The sequence below is a fragment of the Bombus affinis genome, chromosome 11, assembly GCF_024516045.1.
Source record: "Bombus affinis isolate iyBomAffi1 chromosome 11, iyBomAffi1.2, whole genome shotgun sequence".
NCBI lineage: Eukaryota > Metazoa > Arthropoda > Insecta > Hymenoptera > Apidae > Bombus > Bombus affinis.
Window position 1 is genome coordinate 7,418,921 of NC_066354.1, and position 24,829 is coordinate 7,443,749.

The 24,829-nt window shown below is 38.1% G+C and overlaps 1 protein-coding gene across 4 annotated transcripts; it reads left to right on the forward strand.

Annotated features, from left to right (window-relative positions):
• Window positions 1–2,106: 2,106 nt before the first annotated feature.
• On the forward strand, window positions 2,107–17,311 carry LOC126921900 (proteoglycan 4-like). Of its 4 annotated transcripts, XM_050733917.1 has the most exons (12): window positions 2,109–2,434; window positions 8,894–8,932; window positions 9,585–9,809; window positions 10,357–10,445; window positions 10,601–10,893; window positions 13,345–13,383; window positions 13,475–13,519; window positions 13,597–14,436; window positions 14,755–14,824; window positions 15,088–15,303; window positions 15,389–15,632; window positions 16,064–17,311. In XM_050733917.1, the coding sequence occupies exons 1-12, from the start codon at window positions 2,360–2,362 to the stop codon at window positions 16,244–16,246; spliced, it is 2,358 nt and encodes a 785-aa protein (XP_050589874.1). In that variant the 5' UTR covers window positions 2,109–2,359; the 3' UTR covers window positions 16,247–17,311. The 4 variants fall into 4 exon arrangements, with proteins under 4 accessions (XP_050589875.1, XP_050589876.1, XP_050589878.1 ...); XM_050733918.1 differs by lacking the exon at window positions 8,894–8,932 and having other exon boundaries at window positions 2,107–2,434; XM_050733919.1 differs by lacking the exon at window positions 9,585–9,809 and having other exon boundaries at window positions 2,108–2,434.
• Window positions 17,312–24,829: the final 7,518 nt, after the last annotated feature.

Genomic DNA, 24,829 nt, shown 5'->3' on the forward strand with positions numbered 1-24,829 from the left:
TGCATATAAGCATATATATATATATATATATAGTATAGTAGACTATATATGCGAAACGAAAGCCTATGGAATTATTCCTTACCTGTATTATCTACGGATGGTACGATCAAAACTTCACTCTAGATTTTTGTTAAAAATGTACCTATGTAATTATAATTAGTGATATTAAGGTTGAGAAAACAATTTGTGGTAATGCTACGACTTATTTGTTACTTTTCTATTGTACTCAATATTATCGATTCTATCGATAATATTATTATCGATCACTATTTAATCGTAAACATGAATGATCCTCGAGGTAAAACAGTCTCTTGTTTCTTATTTCAAGAGCATTATATGTATATTTAGTTTCCTTTCTTATGGATAAGTATTTCTTTAAATTTAAATTTAGAGTCTGATTCTTATTCATTTATCCTAATAATAAAATTAATAATTTGTATATTTTCTGATTACTTTTTATTTAAGAATATTAGAGGATGATATAGGAAAAGATAAATATACGTATACGTATGTATATGATAATGTGTAATTCAATAGCTGTAATAATAGAGATAAGGTTCTATCCTTAGTCAATAGGAATAGTATTTTATTGCAAATTTATATGTTCAATAATTTGTTGTAATAATAGCATAATAATTAGGTATATGTATAAGTAAAAATGTAAAGTATAAGTAAAAAAATAATAGCATAATAATTAGGTATATGTATAAGTAAAAATGTTAAAAACTTTCATAGTAATATACATATGTATGTCAACTATTATTTAGGAGAATAAATGTATTTTTAATAGCTTGCGTTTGGTTATTGCGAGTTCCGATGACGCGAACAGATATCGTCCTATTTCTATAAGATATGCCGTACAGCCGTCTACTTGGCAGATTATAAAAATAACTATTTCCGCCATTACCATTTCTTTCTAAAACAGGTATACAGGTTTTCTTTTGTTTTTTTTTCTTCATTTCTTTAGTAAATATTCACAAAAAGGGAATCACCTCGGATTTCGATCATTTTAAATATATTGTCAAGGTCATCATCCTGAGTAGCGTCGTAAAGATCTTAGTTGGGAGTTTTACGAAAATTTATAATTTTCTGGACGTTATTTACGAACAACATTTAAGAGAGTATGAATAATCGAAATTTTGTTAAGTTAACTCGGATCTAATCCAAACTTATTTCTCATTAATTTTATTAGGTTTTGGTTCGATAAGATTAGATTTTTCTCGGGATGCAGTTGAAGGGGTATCCACGCTTTTACTTGTCAATACAGGTAGTATCAATAAGCAAAACGATTACTATCTACACCTTTTGTGTAAACTTTCTTTTGGCAATAAATTTTTAATAAACGACGATCTCCAGGCAAAATTTTCACGACACTATTCAGAGTGATGATTTTGTAACATATTAAAAAATGTTAGCTTGCCATTTCACTAAACCTTCCCAATGAAAGAACTAGCTATATTTTTAGAGAACTTCGTAGACGAGGGTATTTTCGCCTCTTTATTCAAAAGCGTAGATTCCACCCAAACAGGTTACAAACAGAGACAAGTTGCTCTTTGTAATAAAGGATTAGGATTTGATCCAACTGCAGAACTTAGCGCAAAACATTGGCTAATTGCCAATAATATCTGACATAATATAACGCATTGTTAAGTAAATAAACATAAAATTGAAAGTAATTTTTATGTAATTTATATTGTGAGTCGTTCAAAGACAGATAAAAGAAAGAAGTGCGTAGATTTACGCAGATAAATTCTATTTGTCTATTCGTTTGCTAATAAAGATTGGCATTCACTTTTCATTAAAGCGTATTATTTAATTTATTGACATTTAAATTTTTAGCAGGTTTAAATGTCAATAAATTAGAAATCTGGCAAAGGTAACACGAAAGGGGGGATAAGAGAGAGAGAAGAAAAGAAAGAATCATGGAAGAGAACATTAAAAGAGGGTTGTCAGCTGCAACCTTAACACAATTCTATTTTTTTCGATGCATTAGGCCGTGTGCCGAAAATGACGCAATCAAAGTGGTGACCGCGAGAGGAGGCGACGTACGTATACGTATACGTAAAATTCGCTCCCTCTCGTGCGTGCACCAAAGGAAAGAGAAAGATGGATCGAAGTGGGGTGGAACGATCATAGTAGAAGCTGAAGAAGAGTCTCGGCGAACGGATAGAATCGTACGTACCTTCATCGTGGCTGCAGTGGTGGATCTTTCACTCTGGTGCGCACGTTAACAGATTACGACAGATAGCAACCGTACGTGCAGCAATTCGTTTGTCGACAAGAGTTCAACGAAAGGTACACGTAGCACCGACGAACGAGCGAATTTTTAACCGAAAAGAAAAACGAACTGAAAGGAAAAATGGTGTACGAGAGCGACTTCTATACAACCCGACGACCCTACTCACGGCCTCTCGTTTCGTCCTACAGCATCACGGTCAGTATATATGGGATTGTTGAAAGAGCGGGATGAAGTATGTCTTAATAATGTTTTGCTGGATGGCACTAACGTCGAATAAGAGCGTCGAGTGTAACTCGGAAACACTTTAACCGAACCACCCTTGTTCGGACTTTTTTCGATCCGGAGTCAACGTTTTGTTTCTCGGAAAATTTCTGTCAAATTTTCGAAGATATTTGTATGCGCGACAGTTTCACGTTTGTCAACATATTATATTTGCAAAATCGATGAAATTGCGAAACATTGGCTCTTTAACGATCGAAAGATCGACACTCCTTGATTACCCGTTCGTTTGCGAAATCGATCAACGACAGGCACGATATCAACCACGATACAAATACGATCTAAACGAATCGTTATTGCTGTCGGCGGATCGAGTTCGATGCATTTCGAAGTCTCTACTTCCACACTGTATTCCGATCAATATTGTTATTCGTTGTTACCACTTTTGTCATTGTTATTACTGTTATTGTTTAACAGTTTTTTGAACCTCGAAACATGCACTCGGTGTCTCCCAGAAATCAAATAAATATTTAATACGTGTCAATTACACGATTATTGTTATTAGAACCTACACACTTGAATTAATATGCAAACTTGACAAGTATATCAGTTAAAAAGAGTTAAACGTATAACTGCACGGTAATAACTTCCAGTTTACGGAATTAATTTTACCTGCATCAAATAAGCTCTGACACGAGTTACCCGTCGACTTAAACGGACGGAAAAAAATTACTTGTTGAATGATTTGTTTTCAAGACACCCTGGTTGTGCCCGTTTTGAATCTGTTTTGTATGTATATGTTACGCCCTATAGTAACCAGGGTTTCACCGGCTATGTATCAATTGTACTTATTGTTTCATGTGCCTGTTTGTGTCAATTCTTCAAATATTAAATCAAGATGAGAGATATTTTCGATCCGAAATAGGATTTATCCACAGAGCAGACAAATAATAAAATTCGCAAAAGTCTTTGTAAACTTTTACTTGAGACTGACAATTATTACATTACAACGGTTATTTTTACTCTGAAATAAAAAAATTGAAAACTGATATAATCGAAGTGATCCGCGAGTAGGGAAATTAGAGAAAAGCCTATTCATAGCGGTGCAGCCATTTTCCGGGACTTCGTCGCGTTAAACTTAGATGCCGTACGACCCGGCAAATTTTGGATCCGTGAACACGAAAACGTATATGGGCTGACAAATCTATCATATGACAGAAACCAACTGAACAGAGTATATATAAAAATGCAAATGAACGAATTGTACAAATGTAACTGAGTTACAAGTTTGGGCAGAATCAGTAACAGAAGGAATCATTTATCGAGAAATATTAGTGAAATCTTGTTGTAACAACGTGTTATAGTCGTAGTGACTCCTTCGGCAGTTTAGATTATTGAGCTGTTCCATTGTTGATCATGCATCCATCAATGGTACCGTTAAAAGCTGACCTAAATACTTAACTCCTCGGTAATTCTAATTATGTTCGAGAGATCTTCACCGAGGCCTCTAACTCGAGCATCTCGAACGATTTCAATGACAAAGAGGTTGACGAAACAACACGCCAACGAGGAAACATCTTTCGATGGTTGAAGATGTTATTAAAACATTTTCCGTCTTTCTCCGTTTCAGTAGAGGGGATTTGTGAGCATCGGTGTTGCGTTACTCTGCCCTAATTTAGACTCCCGACGAACCAACGACGTTGACTCCCACCACAAAAGTTAAAATTCGTCACGGAAATTCATACATGATTTCTAGTGACCATACTTGCTTCCCAGATTTTATGTCGCAGCAGTTCATGTTTCTCATTGTTTCGTGACTATTGCTCAAACTGTCCGCAATTAGAATCGGTAATATAACTTGATATCTATTTTTATCCAACGTGGTTCCAGCCTAACGAAATGGACAGAGAAAAAGAGAATCCTCTTCTTCTTGCGTTGTACTTAGATCTTAAAATAACGATTCCTCCGCATGTAGGAAGAGGGGTAATTAGACAGACCGTGTCTTTTGTGACACTTTCGTGATGATTAACAGAGAGAGAGAATAAAAATCATTTTTATGGAAAGTTGCACAAGCGATCGCACGAAAATATTTAAAGTGAAAGAAAATCCTGCAGCACGAATGAATGTATTTGTAGAGATGATATAAGGAGGGGTTGTGCCGTAAAAAATCTCGATCGACATCAACGATTCGGAATGTGCGGAGGCGAATATGGGGGCGCGAGATGTTGCGTTCCTTGTATACCATTCACGATGCTTTGATCTATTTTTACACAAGGATAAGAAACATATACTGTGGCAGAAAATAATATCGCGTCAAGAATCATCGCGGGGAAGAGAAAGAAGATAATATTTATACTCTCTTTATACTCCAGAGTAACTGTCATGACACACGCACGATTTTTAGACGGAAATGTCATGACTTTTACTAGTATAATATCAACGATCGATACGCATAGCATAGCGATAATACGGAAGAATGGTGTGGAAGTGAAGATATCGAAAGGAACAAAGTTTTTGATCGACGCTCGACGACGAAAGGGAAAACGATGTCGAATAAGAAAAGGAAGCGATCGAATGGGGCAGAAGTTAAACGCATCTCGAACCTGATGAAATTTACAGAAGCAGGACTACTTTCCGTGGGAAAAAGTGCCGTTTGTTCCACGACCATCCCTGGTACCAGAACCATTCACCGTTTGGGGTCGCAAGAAACAAGATCCAAAGAAAGAATTTTATCAATACGTTACCCTGAAGGACAAGGAGGGTGTTGTGCGTGGTAAAAATCCCGCGAAAGAAGACCATACTCGACAGTTGGTGGATGGTGGCGCGGTGTCAAAGGTCAGCCTGGACGCCGCGACTGAACTGGCAACCAAGGGTCACGTTTTCGAGAAAGGAGTGCTTTCTAGACAACCAGCTACTAAAAGACACATCGTTCCTCCCGCTAGTGGTCGTACCAAGATACTGATGGCACTCCAAACGCCTTCTTGGTACCGATTTTAACAACACGAGCAACGAGATGCGAGTAAATGACGTTTGATTGGAAACAAATGATATCGTTTTGTAAAAAAATAATCTAAGAATTCGACACGACTGATAGATATTTTAATATCCTGCTTCGTAGAACTTGGAATTAATTCAGTGATGGAATATTAGGACGATTAATTTTGGTCGGTTTAGACATTTTTTTACTAGTCTTTACTCTTCTTTCTTTGAATTTTATCTTGACATTTCCATAGAGCGACATTCTCACGAAGATTAGAGTTTTATAATCGACGATATACTCGTAATAGCTCAAATCTTTCCCTTTTGTACAAATTTTGCACGAACCTGATACTTTCGTGTTATTTCTTTTTTAGTCTATACAGATATACATATACACAGACAAACATCTTGTTTTCCATAACCATGAACGACTATGGAAATTATGGATTGCTGCTTTATACATATACCACCGTTGCTTTACTTTTCGTTTTCTTGTTCGTTTACTTTGTATGCACATCGAACAAATAAAGTGTTTCGATTTCGAAAAGCGTGTTTACTGGATTCATTACTACTCAAGATATGTTTATCTAAACGCATTAAGTTGAAGACCTTGAGTCGAACAACACCCTGTTCTATAATATACAATAATAATCGTATCTCAGTGATATTGTTTGTAGAAAGAAGGAGGAAACCGATTAAGAATACATTTGTGCTATAGTACTATCGACGTCTGGGTCATGAACTTATTTCATATCGGTATTACAGATAGTTGGAAGATTAAACTTTCTATTAAGCTTAAATATCGATGCAGGTGAGCAAAGTTGAAAGGGAGTATGACCAAAAGTTTTAGGTCGAAAGCTAAAGTTGAAACGAGACACCGAGATGCACTCGTGCATATGAGCGAAGAATACGAACATAACGTAGACACTATTACATTACGTTATCCATGTGTTTCTTGGCAAAGGCTAATTTAGTTGCTCAACGTTGCACTCTAGAGTGTCCTGAATATCTCGGCAAGGAGACATTATTAATGCATACGTGTACCGCTCTACGTTTATAATTGGCCCGCACGTTGTGTGTCTACAGATAGATCGATATATGTATTATCATAAAATATCTTAGCGATCCCTTTACTTTTTTCTTCCGCATTTTAACATACGTAGTTGTATCGTAGATTCAAACAATATAACCCAAATCTTAACGTTCTCAATCTCCAAAAAGTCCACCCAACGCTTCGTCTGAATTCTTAAAAGTAACATTGGCAACGATCAACGATTAATGGATCGTGTCTCGTTTTAAGCGTTTTAATCGATATTTCAATGATAACGATCCAACTACACGAGGCAAGATGAATCGGACGAAGTACCGGTTGTATTTTTTATTCTATTAATACTATACCGTGATACGCGATACGTCCTTTTCTCCAGTACATGTTATTCCAAAACGGAGAACAGAGCCAGCCAAAATTCACTTTCAAACGGGTAACATACAGGAATGGCAGAACGATTACGCAAAACGTTTGATTCGAAATTCGATCAAAATTAAAAAATCAATTACTCGCAACGAATCAAACTGCAAATATTTAAGATACAATGGAACCCGCTCGCGAAGCTTATAATTTTTTAACTTGGGAAAGTTAATTCCATGATTGCTCCAAAAAAAGAAAAAAACAAATCGTAATGTTTGATCCATTTTTGCTGTTCGATCGCGTTGCCTCGCGACTCACGAGACACGCGATAAACACGGTATATAGAGAGAAAATTGCGATATGCGATCAAGATGTTTTAGTAAAAAAATGAAAAAGTTCTGTTCTCCGGAAATGCCTGTTCTCCACATTGTTGACCTTGTGTAACCCGAATCTGTAGACGCCTCGGCATTATGTGGTCCGTGACTATCCGGAAACCGGGGTGAGGGCTGCTCAAGAGCAGTACAGCTATGCCTACACCAACACCAGCTCATCGAGTTCCTCCTCCTCTACGGATCCGTACTCGTACAACCGCCGTCCGCAGAGGACTAGCTACACCGAAGAGAACGTCGTCAAGAGGGAGAGCGGACCGTACGGATCGTATTCGACCGAGAGGTCATCTAGGACATCGAGTGGTGGCGGTCCTGGAAGCTATCATTCCTCTTACGAGTCCCACACTTCCGGTCGTTTACCTGGCGGTACCACTTACCGCCATTTCTCCTACCGCGTGTAAATTCCCGACCGGATGGCCTTCGATATTTTCGTTTCACCGATTTTGATCAAAGAATGATTTAACATTGAATTTCAATTACATCCTCAACATCTAAGTTACATGGTGATTTTGGTGAAACGAAAGAACCGTCGACTTACGTTTTTAATTACTTACTCGAATCTATTCGAAGTTTCATCGAAGCGAATCAATTCGGACGAAGTATATAATTCGATAGGAAGACGGGGTTCAGGTTTTTTCTTTTATTTGCATTGTTTAAATACCGCCGCTATACGGTATTTATGGCAACACGTATTACTTATATTATATTACTGTGAAAACGAATTTTGTAGCTGTACTTAGATGTTTCGTAGACGCGATAATTATAGAACACCGTTAAATACATTGCATTAATAGTTAAACGACAAATTGAATATTGTAACGATGGTTATGTGAATCTTTGTTTCGATTTAAATAATAAATTCAAAAGTACCGCTTTACTTATTTCGTGCAACTGATTTGATTGACTTTGTTCGATGGATCCAACGTGTAGGATTTGTTTCGTAGTTATCGATTCATTCTACTTATCAATTGTACGTGTGGGAATGTTTTTTCTTTTGCTTTCGCATAGCAAATCAACAGTTTTATATCCGTGCAAGCATAGTTTCGTTTCTTCTAGCGTGTGCAATGATAGTGTGAATTAATGAAAGAGAACGCATTAGTATCTTTGCGATCAAAATAAAATTATAAAGATAACTCGTCAGTATATCAACTATATTCGAATATAATGCGAACGTTCACTTTTGTGTATCAAATTGCTAACTGTGACTAACACCTAAACCCATCTCAATAGACACACAACGCGACAATCGGCCAAATTACTTGTTACAAATGATCGAGAATTCATTACAACTGTCGTAGCATTACTTTTTTTCCGTCAAAGGTACACTTTTCCTTGCTTTTCCTTCTTCCCGTTACGTATCGCTTTCTATCGAGAGAATACATGATCGATTCGACCGATGATCGCTATTTGATAATACGCACGTGTGTAAACAAGGAAATAAAGGAATAAATAAAGAGAAACATAAAAGAGAGTGCCGAAAAGGATACTATACTGCAAACGTTACTAACTGGCTGTTGTTCTTCTTCTTTCTATTTATTCTGCTTCCTACGTGACTCCTCGTCCCCTGCCGCTGCTGGATTGCGCCCGATATCGTCGAAAATCGATTAAATGAAACACAAAACATTCATCTTTATAAATACAACCGAAACGGAACCGCAGGACCGGCCGATTACCTTACCCATCTCCACGATTCTTCAGGTAAGTAGCATGGAATTGACGCTAATGGACAAGAAACTAGCTCGCTTGCGAAAATGTTCACAGAAAGTGTTGAATTGCAAATGCGAAATGCGGCAAGTGCGATTTCTTCTTATTTCGTTAAACGACGCTTTTCTGCTTATTTCATCCGCACTATTAAACCATCATTCGATCGTTACGTCGATCGCTAGAATTTGACCGAACTGGCTCCTCTTCGATTAACAAAACTCATCATCTATCGCTATTCATTTTCGTAAATCAAGGAAAATATAGAAACGTGCACGCGTTCATCGATTCTTCTTACAATTGGCACGATCGCACACAGGTAAATGCTTTACTATCTCTAGTTATCATCGAAACAGCTGGAACATTGCTGCACGTCGCGATCACGGTAATCGTGATTATGTATCTAATCGATTGCCTATCGCGCTCTGCTGCTAATCGCTTGAACGAATTTATGGAAACGAATGAGGAACAGAAAAGAAAAAGGGAGAAAGGGAGAGAGAAAGAAGGCGAGAATGAGAAAGATCGTACGCTTAAATGGAGCTAATGCGAGCTTAAGAAGAGTACGCTTGTGAGAAGCTAATTGTCGCTGATGCCGCTGGGAACGTAACAATTAGTCGACGTATTAGTAAAGCAGAGTTCGTGCCTCTAGTTGAGAAGCATTCCTCGCATGCCATACGTGGCTCATAAACGGCTCGTGACTGTAATCCATCTGCCGTACCATACCGTGTACCATGGCGGCAGTCTGATACCGATAAGAGTTCATGCGCGCGTACGTCCCAGCGTCCTTGCAGCTGAGATCAACAGGATACGCAACCTGACAAGACCGTCGACCGAATCCTACACGGAAAAGTATCTTCAATCTAAGGATCACATCGTAAGTCTGCCACGTTTCTCGTGATATCTGTTCAGAGCAAAACAGCGTCATCATTCGTGGCCATTAGCATGAGCGTCATCCAGTCATCATCCATGTCATCGATCGTATTACACCGATCATTGTCGTCGTCGTGTCTCTTCACGATTTCAACTCGTCTTCGACACGCAACATCTGGCATCCCTGTTCGGCGGAATCGCGTCGTCTTTTTAATGGACATCTCGAGAAATGTAGAACTTTTACACTCCTATGATCGATACTTGACGAGTCGCACTTGACTCTGCGAGCATTGTTAATTCTTCGAACAGTCTGTACGAATTTCGTGTTTGGAGGACTACGCTCGGAGCATGCTTAACACCTGAAATTCATAGCCTCGTATCGTATCTTTGTCGCGTCTCTTCATTCCAGAATGTAGTATTTAATCCAATAGAGTCGGTCAACTGGATTAACCGAATAACGAACAAATCGTAGTAGATATATATATATATAATTCCTCTCGTAAGAGAGTGGTCCTTCGTTCGACGTATATTTTACGTGTCTCTCTTCGCAGTACTTCGACGACGAGGCGAGGGAAATACGTGCGAGAGTGGATTCTCTTCTTCGACGAGTTCACGTCTTCATTCCACGAGCCGTAGCAAGGTATTTAAGCAGCGATTCTTATGCGGTTAGAACGAAAATGAAAGCAATTCTAGAGCACGATTCTAAGCATATGTTAGACGATCGAATCGCGTAGAGATCGATACTCCGAAATATATCATTTGACGGCACGATAATACGAACCGTTTAATTTTTAGCGACTTCGCGGAAGAGATAATACCAGAACGTATGGGCAGCGGGGATTACGTCCGTCGACTAATCTCTGGGAAGCACAACGCGAAGAAAGACACGATAGAGCCGATTTCCTGGTATGATGTACCCGATCGAGGTAACTTCGGTAATCTGGCTTGCGTTAAATATGTCGCCGGCAAGCCACAATCGGTCAGGAAACCCTACTTCAAGGTTGCTGATTTACGTCCTTCTGACGTCAAAAACGATGTCAATTTTCTGAGTTACTACAGCAAGAACCGCGAGGCGGCGGCTAACGCCTGTGAGTAATTTCGATATACCGACGCGACGCCACGATTATGTATACATAATGCAACGACGATTACGAACACCATAATTGACAATCGGACACGGACGACACGTATAACGATTCGAGAAAAGAAAAACTCTCGAGTGCACTAGCTTCCCTTTGCGATCGACGTCTATATGAAACAGACGGTACAAATCAATCAATAATTTACTGAATTCGAACACGAAACATGTAGAAACAATAGGAATACGTAATAGTACGTTATAGCGGGAAAGTTTAATGCGCGAATGACACTAATTATCTCTCTCGAAATATAACGTGCAATTATAAATGCAAAGCGATTTCTTGCTATCCGATGTCGATAAAGAAGAAAAAGAATTAGAATGTCATTTGGCATTAATCTCCCTCGCACTCTGTTATCACATATATCTTAAAGAACATTTTGGAAAATAAAAGCGGCCATATGACGCCGTTGTGTGTACGTTTTTTTGGTTTTTTCTTTCCCGCTCGGTTTTCTACTTTTTCTTCACATTTTTGGATGGATTGCCATTGATCCGCTCTATCTGACAATTTTTGCTGTGCTGTGTTATTCTTATATTTTAGCATATTTTTCCTCGTTCGTTACGTAGTTTCCTCTTTATCTTTTTTTTTCCTCGTATTTTGTTCGTGGCTGTATATTTCTGTTATAGTATATATATATATGTATATTGTGTCTAATGAAACATGTATGTAGCGACGAAGGTGTGAGACAGAACATTGTTTTTTCCTCGTCTATGCTGCATCAAACGGTTCCGTACGTTTTTCTTTTCTTACTTTGTTCATCTTCATCATCACCGCGTACATTAACGGAATAAACGGCAATCACGACGATACGCGGCTTGAAACTGGAAACCGAAAAGAAAGCAAGATTTTGCACGAAGACAAACTTCAGTATCAGGCAGAATCGGATGACTGGGACACGTACACGCGGGTAAAAATGGCAGAGAAGAACCAGTTCGGCTTTTTTCAACGTTTCAGGCAAAGGATGGAGGGATCGAGTTCCAGAGCTATACGAAGATCCAACAAAAAACAAAAAGAAGGAGGAGGAAGTGAAAGAAAACGAGACACCCGCAGAGGAGTGACTACGCTCGCGTTAAATATCGTTTCACTTTTTAAATCTACGAAACTACCGCCTTTTAATTTGGGAACGCACGTTCCCGCTTCTATACAAAGATGACTCGCGCAACATGTTCTTTATTCTAAGATCGATCGCGTGTGAAAATCTTTACCGAAAGTATTTCTGCCCGAGGTAAAAACCCGAGACTGATAGTCGAGTATTTCATTAAAAGTTAGACACGTCTATGTTGACTTAATTCGATTTCTATGAATGATAGTAATTTCGTAATAGCAGTTACGAGTAATCGTTCTGTTCGAGCAAAATTTCATTTCTTTGATAAATTTCTACACACGATTCGAGTAATCTGTAATTATATTGGATGTTAATACGATGTTCATTATTTCGTTTCTCGTTGAATCTGTTCGACCTTGCCAGAAAATGTCCAAATAAATTAAGCATAATCGATGATTAAAACAGCACCGTGAATTGTTCCCCCTTGCACAAAAATCGGGAAATTAGAAGAAGTGGCTTAGCAGTGAATGCATTGCTTCGAGGTAAGATTCCTTACGTGCTTTACCTACATTTCTAATAATTAGGCCGGCTGACATTTTGTTTCTGAAGTGAAGTTGAGTGGTTTTCGGTTGTTGAAAAGAAACATTAATTTTAATAGTAACAGTAACGACACTGTAACGACAAGAGCGATATCACAGTATCGTACAATCTTGCATCAAAAGGGACGAAAGAGTCTCGCACGAGTTCGTTTCGTGCTAAGAGCGCTATCTAAATATAATCCTAATGAAAATGTAATTTGTAACACAAACGAACGTGAAATTCCCATCGGAGAAGCAAATGCTACTCAAGTTGAAACATGTTAAGTATAAACCGTGTGTTTTTATTCATTGACCATCGTATTACGATCATCGTTACCACGTATGTATGTATAATCGGAGACAAACGCAAAACCGAGATAAAACGAGGACAACAATCCGATTCATCGTTTCTGCAAATCGTATTACGTCGTAATATTTCGTCGTAAGAGGAAATATCATAAATCGCAGAAATAATTTCATCGCCGATATTCTCGAACTCAAAGTTTTTTAATATTCTAATTCATTGGTCGCACACCATCGTATGTGTAAATATTAATTTGCTTTATCTTTGTAAAGCATCCTATCCGTGTCGATAGGATATGGTGAATTAACAAATACGTTTTGTATCGTAACACACTTCCCAAATATTGCCCTGGCTAACGTTTTAATCGCAGCTTTACTCCGCGTTTTCACTCGTGTTTATTTCAGATACAGAAATATAGCCTCGCAGGAATCTTGATCGTTAACTGAATATTTACGTTTCGTATTATTCTATAGCGCCAGATGTGCCGATGACGGAAAGAGAATTACGGAAGGGTCAGTAATATTTCTCACTAACTTTCGTCGATAAATGCAACCTGTACATGTTATTTCGTTGTCCTTGTTCACGTAGTTTGACAAATTTTAGCGCGAGCGTTGCAACCTGATATGGATGAATCAACGCTGAGGAAAGGTACGATTCTTCTTGAAATTCCAAGTGTTCATGTTCCATAAAAACATGACATCGTGATCGTTCCATGTGTCTTGTAGAAATTAAAACAGATAAAGAAACGGAATCAAAGCCAGAAAAGAAACGTGGATTTAAGCGAGGAAAAGCGGAAACGAAGGGAACAGAGGACGAAGCGACCAAAGCTTCGACGTTACAATCTGTAAAGGAGCCAGAACCGGTAAACGAAACCCAATCTAAACCGGAAACTATAAAAGAGGCTGAATTTGCGTCAGAAATTGCAAAACAACCCGAACCCTTGCAAGAATCCGAACTCAGCAAACAACCTGAACCTGCAAAAGCACCTAAATCCGCGAAAAAAGTCAAACCTATGAAAGAGCCGGAGCCTGTGAAAGAAGCGAAACCTGCGAAGGAACCTGAACCTGCGAAGGATCCGGAACCTACGAAGGAACTGGAACCTGCCAAGGAACCGGAGCCTTTGAAGGAACCAGAGCCTGTGACGGAAACGGAGTCTGTGGAGGAGCCGGAACCTGTGAAGGAAGTGGAACTTGCGAAAGAAGTAGAACTTGCGGAGCAAGCAGAACCCGTGAAACAATCAGAACCGGAATTGGAAGCTATAAAAGAGCCCGTGAAAGAATCCGAATCCACGAAGGAAGTGGAATCTGTGAAGGAACCTGAGCCACTTGGAGAACCTGCGAAATCGTTAGAACCGGAATTAAACTCGGAAAATCTAGCGGAATCTATACACGCGGTTACGGAAGCCCCGCAAGAATCAGAATCAGAAGCAGTTCAAGGGCCGCAACCGATATCCGAGCTAGAAACCAATCAAGAATCTATACCGAAAGCAAGTTCAGAACCTCAAACTACAGAAGGTGTAAGTGAGTCGGACGAAACAGACGAAAAGAAGGCGACAAACAAAGTTGGTATGTTGATCCGAAAAAGAAGTTGCCTAAGAATTGATTAAAAAAATTGTAGGTAGACATACCGAGTCAGCTGGCGAGTATAAAATGTAACCAGATGATTATGATTATTATTATAGTGTACAATTATTCCCAAATCTATTTTATGTTGCATGATATTCGTTTTGTATCGTATATAATTCCTTTGTTCGGTCTTTGAAAACGTACCGTAATGTATTGTGCGCGAGACGTTGCACAAATAAAAGTTGGTCGATTTAAAATTAGAATTTTTAAGGAAGGAAAATTTTGATCGACCAGTTAATAAGAAGATTTTAATTTCAGTGAAACACGACAAGGAAGAGGCGGTTAAAAGAATAGAGGAATACCTTGTTAAAGCTGTTGAGGAGGCAAGGTGCGTAGTTTTTAGTAAAATTGGCACGTATTGGTAGTTACGATATTATGTAAGAAGCGTGACTGTTGGCGAAACGATTAACATCATAACATTGAACTCGGTCAGGTAACCTGGTAATCGATTTGCAATCGACATACTAGCCAAAATTTCAATCTCTGTCGAACTGAAATCGTAATTGAGCTAGCGGGACACGGGTATCTAATAATGAAGCTATAATCGAGCACTGAAAATATTTCATGCGATCCTTCGATGATTTGTTATAGGACTGAGGAAGAGAAGAAACAGGCTGCCGAGGAAGAAATAGCAAAACTCGAAGCGGATGAGGTGAAAGCATGGGAAGCATTGCAGGTAGCGCAGGAACGTTTGGCGCATCTTGACGAAATTGTCGAACAAGAGAAAGCCGAAGCTGAAAGAAAAGCCGAGGAGGCGAAAATCGAGGCTAATCGATTGGAAACCGAAAGAATACTTGAGGAAGAAAGGTATAATTTATGCATTAGAAGAATATATGTGTTTTTGAATTGTGAGTCACGTACGATGTAACTGATGCATAATTTCGTATATTAGGAAAATAACAGAAGCTAGAACAGCGGCTATGTTGAAGGAACAGGAGCGAATGATCATAGAGGAAGAACTCGAGAAGGCTCGTGACCAAGAGGAAACAGAGATAAAGTTGGCGAATGTTACGTTCGACGATCCAGACGAAGTGAAAGACATCGAACATTTTCACGACGATGTGATAACCAGCGATATCACTGATCAAGAAAGGGAAGAAAGGCTCTGTGATCCAGTTACAGATGACGATACGAGGGTAAATACCAATTTTCAATAACTAACAACGTCTCGACAGCTCATGAATAATAATTAACCCGCAACTACTCGCAGCTTCCTCGCAACTGCAACTAGTGACAACTCAGTCGTAACTACAACTACTGATTACTGATTAGTGATTACTGATTAGTGATTACTGACCACTCTCTCCACTAAGATGTTCTTTTTATACCAGAGTTTTTGATATTACTACAACGTACACGTGCTTTACAGCCGTTGATCCAAGATGGTCAAGTACATCTTTTTTAATTTCCCAATGTCCTAAAGGTCTACGGGATTATGGCCTATCGGAATTATCCCTCCCTCCCGGCCTGTCAGCATTTTTATTGCTTTCTGCCTGTTTCAACGGTTTTTCCTCGATACTACATATAATATTAATATTATATCTTATTTTTGCTATTCTCTACGAAGGTCGATGATGATGTGCAAGAAGAAGAACGTTTTGAGATGGCACAAGATCCTTTCGTCGAGGAACCAGAAGGAGCGGAAAGCAAACCTGTAACCAGCGGGAATGCCATCGAAGAATCGCCAAACATCGAAGAAGTAACGTCTGGTGGAGAAGAGAGTTTCGAATGGGCTGAAGAAGATGCTTAAAAACTTCTCAGAAATTACATCTCCTCCTTACAAACATTAGGTACATGCTATCATTGTCGCGTTCCGAGTATTACCATTGCATCTCATTAAATCGCGTATAAGAATAGGATGAACATTTGTCAATTTCGGGTATCGTCAAACGTCGTTCAATTTAAATCGTTTTAAGTCTTTTTTTCTCCTTTATCAGCTTCAAACTATCTGCATCTATTGTTAATGCGTACGTATGGTTTATTGCCGTCGAGACAGAACCACCGAATCGAGAATGAATGTCGATTTTTGTTGGTTTGTCTATAGCAACGACTTTATGATTAAATATCATATGAAAATGACCCTCTCAATGAACTTTACATTATTATATTTATTTAACATTACGTCCATCATCAAACGATTTTGTATTATATTCTTACACGTAAATCTAATTGTATAGATCACAAATACAGATATGCAAATAGAGCGGCAGAGATACGAGAAAGAAAAAGGAAAAGCAGAGGAACGAGGAAACGAAAAAGAAAAGGAAAAAGGAAATGATTATTTATTTTCCAGGCGAAGAAATTGCTTAGTGAATGTTCCAATTATATAGAGTATAGAGACTATTGTATAATATCGTCGTATTTATTTCCTGTAATTTATCTTCCTGTATACGCTTATTCTAACATTTCACTTAATCGATATCAGAGAATGCTTTCCTAGGTCTTACGTAACGTATAAATAATGTATACTACAATTGCGAATGAAAACGAGTATGTAAGAAATTATTAATTTCATATCGGTTATGCTGGAAATGGAAAGTCGACAGAATTTTATAATAACTATGCAAAATTAAATAATTAAATAATTATGCAAAATATTACCGCAATGTTTCGAATGGTAGTCTTTTTAGCGTGTTTTTTTTTTACGAAGAAAACGAAAAATATGTGGCGAACAACATATGTATATCTATCAATTGTCATGATGTTCCTACACTTTATTCACACAGTGCTTTTCGTATTTCTAGCACGCTCTGTGTATTCACATAATATTTATTTCGATTACACCTCTATAGCAATAAAAATTAACAAATGAGTATTTGACAAGGATATATTATTATCACCTTCACATTTCCCTTTATTCACATCTGTCCATTTCTAGGTACATCTATCATCTATAAGACTGTGGAAACTTCAAAACTGTCCTTTTTTGTAACTTCAAGTCCTACGTCGAATATGAACATTGGCAAAGTTATTTTTACGGTAAATCCTGATTGTGTAAAATAGAGGAAATGAAAGCACGGAAGAACGATACAGTCTCTAAATATTATGAAACGAGTACGAAAGCAAAGTATGCGAATTAGGATAATTCGTTAAACCGTTTTATATCTGTTTTATACTTGGAATAGAATAGGGAGGGACCAGTGGATGAATGTATAACAGAAATATATTTAAGTAAGTATAAGTACAATGTACGCTAGTACAAGTCCAAGTCCGCACCCTCGCAGCGTTACTTTATAATAAAGCTCCGAAGCCAGAACCTTTTCTTTTGTAACTCCAAGTCCTATACTAAATGCCAACGTTTATAGTACTAGTTTGCGCCTCCCTATCCTTATCTTTACCTAAACTTCATCTCCAATATTATTATTCATTTAATAGGTGTTAAAAAAATAAATGCCACAATTATAAGGTCGCTTTCATAGGAAGAACAATCGCGTATATCTCGACCTTCGTTAATATTATGATAGCGGATCATAATTTCTTCAGAATTAACGCTAGCCAGAGAGCGGAACGCAAGATACGATAACCGAACATTATCATATTTATATGCGACTTTAGAATCACGTCAAAACGTCAAACATCAAGGAAAAATGGTATTTAATTAAAAGAAAAAATATTCATAGCGTTCTAACTAAGATACAAATGATGAATGACGTTGAATTAAATGCCATACGATTAATTGTATCGATTGGTTGATTTTCAAAACGAAAAACCGTAAGCGACAAGGCAAAATCGTTTGTACAAGGCAGGAGGGTCGTAATCAGGAAACCGATGATCGTCCTAAACGTCCGTCGACGGTACGTTGGCCTACCGGTACTATCATAATTTTCAGAAATGAGCGCCGAGATTAGAGAGAATTGACGTCATCGTCGCGACAATAAAAAGAGGGATTCGCGTCCGTCCGTTCGCAAAGAACGATGTGTATACATATCACTGAATCGTCGTCGGCAATGAATCGTCGAGAAAGCGGGATGCAACGTAAGCACAAATATGCATGTATGGATATATATATATATATATACATATACATAAATTCGCAGTTACACATTGAAAACGTTGCGGTTGAACGCATTATTTTTCAATTAAGGGACGTCAATGGCAAACGTCAAGATCTTTTAATAAATTTTCTCGGAATATTGGATATCTTGATTTTCCCTTACTCGTTAAAATATTTAGGAATTTCGATCGTTTCACCACTAAATATGTACATCTTTGTTCTTCTTCCTCCATCACGCAAACGTCAATCGTAATAAACATTCAAGGGATATTTATGGAAGTCTTTATAAACAGCGCATTTACGTCGTCTCGCATGATAAATGATATATGCAGCACTAATATTTCTAAAGCGAGTTATATCCGTAAAACTGAAAGATTTTAAACAGCCATCTTCGTAGTATCACCCCGTTCTGTGTGTACGACATTGACAATGAATTGTGTGAGTAGTGCGGCGCGAACGTAAGCACAAACGGGACCTTAGAAAAGTCGATTCACCGATGGAACCGTGCTCTCTTGTGAAATATACGAGTACAATGGCTCCTTCTCTTCAACCATTCAACAATCTCCGAATTTCACGAAACGGAAAATCGGCAAAAAAAAAGAGAAGTAAAAGATGGAAAAAATGGTGAAAAAAGTAAAGAACAACACGTATCGATTATTGTATGGATGGTTCATCGCGATTATGAAACAATGCGAAAGATTAAAAGGCCTGTGGTTCTGGTAATGATATGTAACGCCATAGTTTAAATTGAAAAATAAATTGAACCAACCAATTGTTTTGACGTAAAATAACTACAACTATAACTCGTATAACTAGCGACGAGTGAGATCGTCATTGCTGTCGTCATGATGAATCGATGACAGAGGTACTGCTTTACGCCGACTCGATAATAGCACGATATATGTAAAACTCTACTCTATTCTAAGCGCGCGCGACGCTTCGTTTCCTAATAAATGAAATAAAAAAGACCGCGAGAGATCAACTGATAATGGGAAAGGGACGCAATATCGTGATAGTATTGTTTGTTGCTTTCACCTTTCGTACGAAACGAAAGGGGAAAATGTGGAATTCATAGCGCGAAGGAAACTTAGTTGCCCAATGTACAGGACTGACGTCAGTACAGAGTTGTTGGCGCCACTGTCCTATGACGTCATTAGGGGTGTACTTGGGGTGGCACGCGGGGGTGGTCGGGCTTCAGAGGCGTAGAATTCAGAAAACAGCGATAAGAATTTTCCCGATAATCCCGAATATCGAAATAGAATGCTTAGTTCATACTGATTAAAAAAATGTTATCCACATCCTAATGGTTATTCGTTAGTATTTTTCGCTCTCCTAGTCCAAACATATTTAACAAATAAAAGAGAAACATATCTGTATCATACCCGAATCCCATTGCGATTGTATTCTTATTTTGTATCTATCGAAATTTTATTTAGAACGAACGAGGGGCCGTTTAACTCGATCATCAATCGATAAAATAACATTCAGTTTAAACTCCGATGTCCTATTCTTTTTCCTTTTTGGCAGCGTGAACCAAGTTGGTCGATCGAATAAGAAACTACATACGTACGAGCAACTATCTACTTTTAACCATTTTATTTCGCAACGTCGTAAATCGATTGATCTTCGTGCCACGAATCAGAGTTATGAGATAGTTATTAGCAAACGCTTGAAAAGGTGTAAATTTATTGTTACGCCACTGGGTTAGGCTGTCAAACACGTGCCACATTCAACCCTCCAGGTCTCCGCCATTTTGGTGTTGAAGTTGGGTCTCTCATCCTCTCTCGTTCATGTAATCTCACTTCGTACTACTCCAACCTTCCTCTTACAAGTCTACGTTATTTTACCGATTCTTTAACGCGAAATCAGTGGCGTAAGCACCGAGTCACATAAAGGCAAATCGTAAAAGTGAAAGGTAAACAATAAACAAATGACATAAGCTATACTCTAACGTAATCAACAGCGATAAATTTTTTTATTTCATGTTTTATTGTGTCTTCCGAAAGGATATTTTTACGGGTACTCGTTCGATCAACGAGAGCCGCGTATTCGTAACTTCTCGTAAATCTGGCGAAACATAAGGAAAAAAAGAATCGGAGTGTTTTTAGCTTTTCTTTCGGAGTAGCTCGTTAAACGAAGTGGGCGATTTACGAAATTTACAATTTCTCTGAGAGCAAGGCCAAAACAACGAGTGCCATTGAATTCTCACACCAGCGCTTAAAATCGAAAGATTTAAAAGGCTCTCGCGTAAGAAAGCCTGAATCAAACTAGAGAAGACGTAAATTCGAGATAACTTTATCACTTTCTTCTATATCTTCTGCCCCCCTTACCTTATTACAACGAAGTAGTTCCAATTATTTGGTTACATCGAGTTATCGTCGATAAACTCGATTACGCTTAAAATCAGTTGAATATTAGGTAATGAATACTCTATACAATACTACATACGTTTACGTCAGTATGCAAGCCTCACGTGATTATTTAAACCTATTTATAGTACGTGATACGGTCAAATAGGAGTAAACTGGTAAAATTCCGCCAATCACGAGCAGGAACTTTCCATCAAATCGATGATAGCGTAGTTTTTTAAAAAGTCCATCTGTTTATTAGATACGCTAGGAGGATGAGAAAGGCTTTTAGGAATGTGAACGTGTCGTAGGTGAAAAATAAATGTTTTCTCGAACGCTGCGGGAACCGAGTGAAATTTCCTGCTTTAAAATACATACAGACACATAGTTCATAGAGTGTTGCGCGAAGCAAACGATACAATTGGGCAAATGAAAGTAGGTGACTGCGAACAATAAGCCACGATGAACCAAGAATAAGATTCTCTATTCACTGTGACGCATTGCAGTGAATCACAATTGAGACACGTCACTCATCGTTGAATTTACAAACTGTGAACCGACCTCGTGTTCCACCGTGTCAAACTCTTCCTCTCTAATACGATTTGATCTGTGAATTATACCGAAATCGATTTAGATCCGCTTGAAAATATCTTGATTCTCGTCTCGCAATCCTGCATGTACATAGAATCGATAATTTCTTTCTAGAAGCAAATCTACAAAGTAGTTCTCTGTTAAAGCTATTAAGAACAAAATATTTACAGAGGTGTTAAGACTTGTGAGAAAACATAATTTCTCCTACTTTGCATAATTTTCTCTACTTTGTTTACGTCATGTTATGTCAGTCTGCGTGAAGTTGAAACAAAACGCGATCTATGTTTGTAAACTTAAAACGATACGCATAAAACGTCTATCAGCTTTGGAATAGGAGAACTCGTACATAGACGGAAAATAAAATAAGGAGAAGAATCTATATGTTCAAATTATACGTTCGATGTGCAAGAGAAAGGGAGGACGAATCAGGGGTATATGCAATCGATAATATCCACGGACAAAAATACTCTTCAGCAGCTTATAGACTTTCAGCGTACGTCGCGGCATGACCGGACGTTCCAATCTGCCGGAAAAGATTTTCATATATAACTTATTCTTGTTGAAAAATATTTATGATGTAAGCTTAATCGTGATCTACGCATCGAAATATTTAGACGATCTTGAATCATTGGCGCCTCGATAAACGCTGTAAATACTTTCCTTGCATTCGTTTTCTCCGATGACCGAAATAAAAAGAAAACACAAGCATTCCACTTGCCTTACGGCTGAAGGTACATAACTATAACATAGTTGCGATTTTTGGTAAAACTTGCCCAGGAAGTATTTAATTCGAGAGAAAACGAATTTCAGTGATTAGAATAGACGAACGCATGGAATTCCGGATGAAAAAATTTGAATTTATCAACTTGAATCAGTATGCATGGAATCTCGACGCCCTCGCAATTTTTGCTAAGAGAAACAAACTGTTCGTTTTTTCTTCTTCTTTCCTACCGAAGAGGAACATTTAACCTCGATATCAAATGTCTGATGCGTTAACTCAGGTTCTGAATCCAAGGTCTGGTAGCCAAGGTCTTAATCCCCTTTCGTTTGTCTAATACGCCAGAGCTTTTTTATTGTAGAAATTCAAAATTTTCCTTCTAAATAAATCGATAGATGCGCGTCTCTACGATGTTTGCGATTGATCTTTACACAGAAACAAATGTGTTTTCTATAAAACAATTCGGCAAGGTACTAACACTAACCTTGACGGAAAATGACGTTGACATGCTTCAAAATAAAGTCTTTTCGTTATCAGATTATTCGGACTTTTCTTGCACGTAATTAAATCATAAAGCAAAAACGGAATATGTAAATATATTCCACGGTAGATATATATTCAACGATGGTCAAAATGATTATCTTGCTTTAATAGCAAAATATCTCTGAGAACAAAATTATCGAAGACTTGACGCATATGTCTCTTGCATCATTAACAATGACTTTCACAGCGATCAAAGATTACGATCTATGCAAAAACGGGACAGCTCGATAAGATACAGTATCAGTATTGACGCACATACTTATCTCAGAGACAGTTCATTTTCATCTTTATCGAAGACCTTACAATTTCTTCTCGTTTCGTTCCTGATTTGACACACACATACAGGTACGTTCGACGATTGCTATCGCTGACGCACTTGCGTTTAATAACTTCTCGCGATTTCACAGCGTGTTTTAAGTACAGTTTGGGTAGTCACCGCTTTATTTATTTTCTACCTCGTCACGTAATTAACTCTTTTATCGATTAATTCGCTATGCTTGGATCAATTTTTTGGGGGGCTCACGTTATTTCCATTAGAAAGTTAATACGTCTTTGATAACCTGTTGTGCGATACGTCACATACATTTCTTGTAGAAATCTCCACATTTCCAGGGCAATTCGCGTCTCTCATTGAAACTATAAGCTTTTCTCAAGCTAGTGGAAAATGTTGACTGATTAGCTAACTTTAACAAGCCAAAATAGGGGATCAATCGTCCAGCAAATGTCCTGAAAGAAACCTAGACAAAGAAATAGAAAAGGAGGGTGCGGGAGAAGAAAGCAAAGAACGGGGAGATAAGCGTGGAAGGACGCAGACAACGAGTAAGCTGTTTCGCTCTACGTAGCAATGGTTAACCACCGCGCTCTCTGCGCGGTATGGCATACCGCGACAAAATTAGCGACCAACCGAAATAATTTACCACTGGACTCCTCGAAGAGTTGTATGGTCTTCGTCTCGTGGTGACCCTGAAATCCGACATAGATCGCTCGCGTTCCTGGCGCATCCGCGCTCATTATCACCCAGATACTTCTCACGGGCATCCAATCAAAGATTCCCTTTCGTTCGGAATACATTGTACGTGATATTAATGGACGATCCATTTACAGCATCGACTAGCACGTAGCATCACGTGCATCGACTAACAACGGGACACCCGGATTATAACCGAGAACTAGCGATTTAAGAGTTTGTTATTCACTTCATAGAAACATCGACTATTGAACTTTTGTACGAGCAAAAATTGCTTTTATTAACAAATAGATGAATCAATTTCAAAGAGAACCCTAAAATGCTCGTGAAATATTCATTTCCTTATATAAATATATATATATCCTCTAGACGTCTGATTCAATGAGATTTCCGTGAATTCAGCTATCTTCCTGTTTTTTGGTTTTACGTGCAACATACAATTTTATTACGCAGAAGATATAAATCGAAATTCAGAGAGAAGTATGAACGTCATTACGAATGATTCATCTGTTAGTTAAATAAGCTGCCAATATCCGCTTCTAAGAAACATTGATTGGAATATAGTCAGTTACCTTTCTTTTGTCGCTAGTTTGTCACTTTAAAAAGATTTTTCTCGTTCGTACGGTTCCCTCAAGCGCAATCCGATTTTCTATCATAAATTGCTTTCTCCTTCGCTGGCTTTTGTTTCGACGGTCCATTAACGAATAGAATCGCGAAGAAAAACAATTACGGACAATTGTTAATTGCCTGTGCACGAATACTCGACGACGCTTTATGAAATCATTTAACAACAATAACGATCGATCGTTTAAAAATAGATGAACGGAGTTAAAAATGAGACGCGCGAGAATAGAAATACAGCCAATTTTAGAAGTGTATTACGTCGATTTCATAATTTTCATTGAGAAATTGCTACATTTTGGGACAAAACATCGTTTCACGGTTAGTAATTTTGTAAAAGTATCAACGGCGTGTATTCCATTGTCTTGATTCTCTTGGCATTCGATCAGTAATAAGCATATCTATGAACGAAATGGAAACGGAAGCTTCTTGAATGTATTGAAAAAAGGAGGAATATAAGAAGGAAAAGGCGGGGTAGCATGAAATAAAATTTGTCGATTGCATCCCCCTTCTCCGGTAAAGCGGTAACCTGCTGTTGAGGTTGTAGCGCG